This window comes from Nicotiana tabacum, chromosome 3 (genome assembly GCF_000715075.1).
Source record: "Nicotiana tabacum cultivar K326 chromosome 3, ASM71507v2, whole genome shotgun sequence".
NCBI classification, from domain to species: Eukaryota; Viridiplantae; Streptophyta; class Magnoliopsida; order Solanales; family Solanaceae; genus Nicotiana; species Nicotiana tabacum.
The window spans coordinates 140,565,473-140,572,882 of record NC_134082.1 but is presented as its reverse complement, the minus strand read 5'-3'; the positions used below and the strand labels follow the sequence as shown (position 1 = coordinate 140,572,882).

Here is a 7,410-nt window from a genome sequence, read left to right as displayed (position 1 = left end):
CACACCCTTTATGTGGCAGTTATGTTAGCCAATATTCCATCCCTGCATTCACTATTGGTTCTTCTAATTTCGTTTGGGTCTAAAAGAGGATAATTGTATCTGAAAGATAAACGATTTATAGGATGTGGAACTTTATTACTCTGAAGAAAAAAAAAAGGTTGATAAGTTGAGACATGTTTATTTGTGCATGAGCTCTATCAAGATAAATATATATAAAAAAAAATACACGTGATACTTTTTAATTGATCTAATTTATGTTTTATCTTGTTATGTACCTTCTATCTTATATATTTGACTTTTTAATTTTTTGTATTTATGTCTTTCATTATTTTTTATTTTTTATTGCTTATATATTAAATTTAGCAAAAAATTATATTGAACTGCGTTAAGTACAGGTAAATTAACTAGTGTTCCATATTTTTAAGCCACCATTTAGACGATGTTGTCCCTATTTTTTAAAGTTGTCCAAATATAGCTCTTGAAAAATTATCCTTCCGGATACTATTAGCCTTGGATCTAATATTTGTTTATATATTGTTCAACTTTACAGGCAAAACATTAGGCTGTAGTCGTCTCACTTTTGCAATAACTTGCAAAATATTAGAAGACAGTCTAATGTTTCTTATCAAAATTTCAATTTGCTCGAAAGTAATCTTTAGACCGTGGTCTAAAATATCCATAAGCTGCAGGAAAAATAAAAAGAAAGCAATTTAATTTACTAAATAAAAAAAAGGATAACCCGATGCACTAAGCTCTCGCTATGTGCGGGGTCCAGGGAAGAGTCGGATCACAAGGTTCTATTGTACGCAGTGTTACCCTACATTTCTGCAAGCGGCTGTTTTCATGGCTTGAACCCCTGACCTCCTGGTCACACGACAACAACTTTACCAGTTATGCATTTAATTTACTAAACAGTTAGTCCCCAAAAAGGATAACTGACGAAAATTTCTGTACTCTCGAGACACATACAATTTATTCATTCAAATAAAACATTTGCAATCAAAATAATACGATGGAGAAAAATTAAATCACTTATAAATGGAGTTTTAAATAAAACTAATGGTTCACATTAACTTATTTAATATTTGACCATCTTCCTTTGAGTCCTCTACGTGTTGATGGGATTGACGAGTAAGGCTTCAATTACAGACTTCACATTATTCTTTGGATTACTATATCCATCTTCATTATTCTTGTAAACCACATCAATTAGACGTGTCAGATTTACGATTGGCTTCAAGATTTCAGCTGGCATTGAAGAATTAGTAGGCTTAATAATGCACTCTTTGTTCAAATCCTTCCATGCATTTTCAGCCATTTCAGAAAGTTGTGCACTTGCTTCTTCCACTGTTAAATTGTGCTCTTTCATATAGCATTCTATTCCCGTCACAAGTTGTCCTTTTTCTTTCTCAATCTATATATACGAAAGAAAAAAAAGCAGATCATGGATCATGCAAACATTAACGAATTCACATCTCATTTGAGATTGAGAAGTAGTTTATATATCAATAAATACCTTGTAAGTTGCAACGTCATCAATAACTCGACCAATTAATGCTGAAGCCACAAGAATCTTAGGTTTATTCATCATCCAATCGAATGCTGCCTTTGAAGCTGATTTCATGCCCAATAATGAAGCTGGTGCAAGTAGGTAATAAGTTCCAGTTATGAGTGCATTGCTTAGGTATTCTTCAAATGGTGGACTTTTCCCTTTGATGAACCATTGTGCTTCAGTGTAGTAACTCCTCACGATTTCTTTCATCTTTATGTTTGAGAAATATAATAATATTAATTAAACTCATAAAATGAAAGAAAAATTATATATCTTAGAGTTTTAAGTGATCATACCGCCTCTTTGACGTAATATACTCTATTGAAACTCATATCTTGTTTCTCTACTTCGATGTCATATTCTTTGAAGAGATCGAGAAGAGTTGAATACACCGTTTTCATATATGTAGGGAGTCGATCAATTTCACTTGTATCCCACCTGCAATGATCGACAATGTTTTAATGTGAGTACCTTATTCCAACAATCATTATAGAGTAGATGTTTAATCAAATATTTTCATGAGTCTTTAGATGTACATTAGAAATTAAAAATGGAATATTGCATACCGGTCCACGGCTTCTGTGAATACTTCTAGTTCATCAAGAGTACCATATGAATCATATGTGTCGTCAATTACTGAAATCATAGCTACGCATTTTGCAAGCATAATTCGAGCATGAGAATATTGAGGTTCAAAATACACCCCTACGGCCCAAAAAAAGCACTCCACCATTCTATCTCGAACATACGAAAGCTTAGACGCGAGATCCAAATCTTTCCACCACCTTCAAAATAAATTAATGAGAGTCATATTTAGTTAATTAGCTCAAGTAATAAAATATATATGGTACTCAAATTAAATAAAAGCATCTTACTGTGTGAGTTCACTAAGCTCGTCCTTGTGTAGCACTTGCAACAAATTATAATCTAGTTTGGCAAGCCTTAGTAACTTGTCATTTCTTGATTCAGATTCTCCATATATTGAAATGTTAAAATAGGCTTCAGCTCTTGGAATGCCTCTATGTAGAGATTGCATGAGTGCATGTGTTACTTGTTTCTCAATAATAGAAGAGCTTAATTTGGGTGCTATTTTCTCCAAATGTTCTTTTGTGAAGATAAGAGCCTCTTCTAATATTTCATCTTCATGTTCCCTTACTTGTGCTGCTTCATATAGATTGAGCATACCCTTTACATCTTTAAGTAAAGTTTCCATGAATTTTCCATTGTTGTCCTTGAATTGGTTGAAATGATCTAAATTCACAAAATATCTTGTTATAACAAATTAACTTAAAACATTCATTTAAATTAAACAAAATTGTAATATATGTACACATAAAACTATATACCACAAGAGATTGGATAGCCGTGTTGCCTAAACAATCGAAAATATAGGGAAACACTGTATAGATCATCTTCTTCTTGGATGACATTTAGATTAAACAACTTGCTTATTTGAACTTCAATCTCCTCTTCAAAGTGATATGAAATACCAAGGCGTTCAAGAGTATCAATCAAACATATTTTTTCTGTGGTGTCATTGCCAGTAGTACTGATTATCATGTGCTTGACTTCCTCCTTCAAAGTTTCAATCTCCTTTATATTTTTTTCGGAAACCTGTAATAATGCGCTCTCTCTCTTAGTATCAAAATATATAATGAAAAAAGGTGAACGAGAAATAAAGAAGCATAGATATATATACCTGATTATTCAACGCAGAACAACTAAATATATTTCCCCAGAGGCTAGGTGAAAAATTTGTTGTTGGGCGAAAAACCCCATCTTGGTGATTTCCATTCAATGATGCAATTGTTGCCATTGCAAGAGAACTTACAAGATCTGAAAATTTGAATGTGAAATTTTCAGTATTAGTTTCTGAGTTTGTATTGCCTTTTGGTACTAGTACACCACTATTTATATAGGGAATTAACTAGCTACTGGCTTGCCTTTTTGGAATTATATGTCACCATTTTACATGAAATTAACGTGTCGCCCTTAATTTGTTTTTTTCTCAAACGAGTACAATAAAGCCGTGACGGGCCGCCTGCCATGTAACATTTTCGTCATTTCTAATTTTTCGTGCAAAGTTTATGTGGATCCTACCAATTTAGAGACGACTTTGGAGTTTTAACTCAATAAATGCGAAAATCACTAACATGGGCAGATTTAGGGGCCGATGGGTATTTATCCGAACCCACTTCGTCTAAAAATTACACTGTTTATATAAGACTAAATTTATTTTATACCTTTATATATATTATGTTTTGAATCTCCTTGACACAATTCAAAAGCATAGTTGTGATCAAGGGGGTTCAAAATCTTTGTGAGATCAATTCAAGTCCCATTGGCCACTTTCTCTTTCAATTTATTAAGTTTTTCCTTGTTTGAACCCCTTAGCGGAAATCCTGCCCCGCTCCTCCCATCACTAATACTTTTTCCAAAATTACTATGAATATGGGATGGATTCGAGATGAATGTATAACTAATATACGTATGACACGTGGACAAAACAAATTCACCTATGTCAAGCACGAAGACGTAGTTGAATAAAAATCAGCATAACATATATAGAGTCAACATGACTTCAAGAACCTCTAACGTCGGGCCGCCCGCCACCGTTCAATCAAAGAGTGCTAATTAGTAGCTAGAAACATATCAAGTAAAAACCAATTTTATCTTCTCTGCACAAAGCACGTACGTCTGATGCGTTGTCAAATGATAAAATTTTATTCGTATAGAGTATTTTAACCTAATTAAGTGATAGACACGTATCATATATCAATTAAGCTAGTATATATATCCAATGTAAGTAAGTCTTTGCTGTGATTGAATTGTATGGATAGCTCATCTATTTTTTTTTTTTAAAATCTTTAATACTACTTTGAGTTGTTTTTAAATATCGCAGCCTTAAAAAGCCATGAAATATACTTTTTAAAATTTTATCAACAAAATCAGAATGATCCAGCTTTTCAGTCTACTTTTCTTAGTTAGACCGTTGAAAGTCACAGACATTCGACAATAATAAAGAATCCCAACTCTGGAATACTAACAACTTGTTTGGATAGTTGTTATCCATTATATTGTATCGTATTGTTACTTTAAATATAATATTTGTTTTGATTGTTACTTAAATTTTATTGTACCGTATCGTTAAATCTGTCGTTACATAACGACGAAATGTGTCACTTTATGTAACGACCAATTTGGTGTGGTCGCGTCGTTACCTTGTGTTTTTCTCTCACTCTCACCCTTTATTATTATTAACTAATTTTATTTTAATCATTTACCCTACCTTTTTATATAGTAATTTTACCCTGTATCATAATTTTCTTTATAATATTACAAGTTTATTCTTCATATTGCTGGTGCGTGATATCATGAAACGATAGCAAACGACACAATCTATCCAAACATGGTTTTTATCAAACACTACAGTACAATACAATACAGTACAATACGATACATTATGAAACGATACGTAACAACCATGCAAACAAGCTGTAAAATAACACAGAGCAAGTATGTACAATTTTTTTCAATGACTTTTAGGTTTTAGCACTTCATAGCTTTTTTTTTTTTTGGATCTTTACATACATAAATCATGCATTATATATAGATAGATAGATAGACACACACTAATTCAGAGGCATACTCAAGATTTTAAGAGTATAGGGGCACCACTAAATGCCAATACTAGCTACAAAGTTGTTAGCACTAAACTTATTATGTTTTTAAGATTATGAGTTCAAATTTAATAAGTATTTATTAAAATTTTAGTGAGTCTTAAATGGAGTTATTCTATGTTCTCCATTAAAAATAATGGATTCGGATGAACCCATTGACGAAGGGCTAGATCTGCTCATGTTTGTGTCAATCATTTGTAATGAAAAATTAAAGGATTGAGATTGAAATAAAAGGAACCAACTCTAAATTAAACGTTTTGGCGATGAGCTTCAATGAGAACCAACATGACTATATGAAAGTATCATTTTTTGTTTGTTTTACTTTTAGCAAGACCAAAAAATTTCCCATATTAATTCTTGAGAGTTAGAAGCCAGTGAGTTAGTGACTAGGGTAACTGGGCAATAGTTTCTGTTTTTAATTGTGGAAAGAGAACTGGGCTCGAAGATTTTGAGGGGTAGGACTTGTTTAAAAGAAAAATGAAAAATGGATGTAAAATGTAAAAAATTAAATTAGTCGTTGCAGTAGAGATCTAACTTAGTTCCACAGCAAAATGGAATTTTAAGCAGACCACTCAACTAGTGTCCAGCAAACATCTACCTATAAGGGTGCCAAGTATATTATAATTGTTTTAAGGATATATATGCTTAAATACATAGAATATTTTTCAAAGTTAACGGCGCCTAGTGACCCACCTATGCATCACATAATTCCGCATTTGTATACTACGTCTTTAGTTTAAACGATTAGATAAGCTGTTACTTAGGTTAATTCTTCATTTTTTTTACTATGAGATAAGCCACGTTTGGTTTCTTGTATCTCTTGTTAGTACACATCGATTGATTTTGTACATCAACCTTCTGTCAACTAAATTTAGCATTTTTTATATCATTTTTTTCAAGAAAAAGCTTCTGTAAACAACAAATAGAAGAAACCAAAACGAGTGAAAATACAGATAGAAGGTCACACACTTCTCCACCATATTAGATACTAGTATATGAGCACGCGCATTGCGCGTGTATTCCATATTAATTAACATAATTTCTTAAAATTAAATAAATATTATTAAAAAATATTTTTGTGTTATAAATTAAAAGTTATAGAAAAAAATTCAAGTTCCTGAAAATGGTAAATTTTAATCTTATCTAGTTAACAAAGAAACCATACATAATAGAAATTCTCAAAAACAAATATAGAGAAATTAATCCATATGTGTTATATGGTTAGTACGTAGATCATCTTATGTACAAATTTCTTTCATTCTATACTCTATGTGTATGTTGGCTCGAAAGTCGACAAAATTTCTATACATGTTCGATTACACAAAAAGATAAAAAAAAAAAAGAACATACCTACACACAAAAATACAATTTTGACGTATAAATTTCTACAAATATGAAGCAAAAAAGTATGAATTATGCAATTATGAAAATAATTAGTTAAAAAAGAAAATATAGAGAGAAACATTGTTGTGACCAATAGAGCTAACATGGAGGACACTTCACATGCCACTATGGATACACTGACTCAGCCAGAGAGTGCAGCTGTGAAACGCAACCGGCGCGTGAAGATTCCATCCAAAAAATTAAAAAATTTTATTGTGAAGGTTAAGGGCTGAAATACGTGAAGGCAGAGCAGGTGGTTATAGCATGAGTAGAGCACAAGATAGTATAAATAAGTTGTTAAGCAATTGTAGTTGTAGGCTATTATGTTGCAGCAAGTTTTGATTCTCATCTTTCAATTTGGTAATTCTCTCCTCTGTATCTTCGATAGTCTTTGTATTGTTCTGTTGCTTGTAACTCCATTTGGTTGAGTTAATATAATCGGTACTTGGAATATTTGTTGATTGCTTCATTGATGCTTCCATCGATGATTCGCTATGTGTTTCAATTCAAGACGTGAAGGATTCATTTTCTAAGGAAATGGCAGAGGTGCATGAGACGCTAATGGAGGTTGTGGCACCCAACACTCCGGCGGAAATTAACCGACGTGATCCAGCAATGAAAATCGTTTGACAAGACCAAGGACCAGCAACACCACACTCCGACACAGACTAAAATTTAGTTGGTTCTATGGTTCCAATCCAGAAGCATGGATATTCCAGGAGGAGCATTATTTTAATTTCTATCGGGTTGAGCCCAACGAGCAGTTAATTATGCCATCGTTATATCCTAACGAGG

At 32.5% G+C, this 7,410-nt stretch overlaps 1 protein-coding gene across 1 annotated transcript; it reads right to left on the bottom strand.

Moving 5' to 3' along the window:
• Positions 1-1,017: 1,017 nt before the first annotated feature.
• On the bottom strand, positions 1,018-3,420 carry LOC142175109 (viridiflorene synthase-like). Its single transcript, XM_075241661.1, has 7 exons — positions 3,252-3,420; positions 2,899-3,166; positions 2,428-2,803; positions 2,119-2,337; positions 1,849-1,990; positions 1,517-1,762; positions 1,018-1,414 (listed from the first exon to the last, which is right to left on the bottom strand). The coding sequence occupies exons 1-7, from the start codon at positions 3,366-3,368 to the stop codon at positions 1,109-1,111; spliced, it is 1,674 nt and encodes a 557-aa protein (XP_075097762.1). The 5' UTR covers positions 3,369-3,420; the 3' UTR covers positions 1,018-1,108.
• Positions 3,421-7,410: the final 3,990 nt, after the last annotated feature.

What these genes read in the sequence shown, in the direction of transcription:
- LOC142175109 (XM_075241661.1), bottom strand. Translation starts at nt 3,368, where the DNA reads ATGGCAACAATTGCATCATTGAATGGAAATCACCAAGATGGGGTTTTT. An exon ending in GTTCTGCGTTGAATAATCAG is followed by an intron (nt 3,167 to 3,251) that starts GTATATATATCT and finishes GCATTATTACAG; the next exon opens with GTTTCCGAAAAAAATATAAA. An exon ending in ATGACGTTGCAACTTACAAG is followed by an intron (nt 1,415 to 1,516) that starts GTATTTATTGAT and finishes TCGTATATATAG; the next exon opens with ATTGAGAAAGAAAAAGGACA.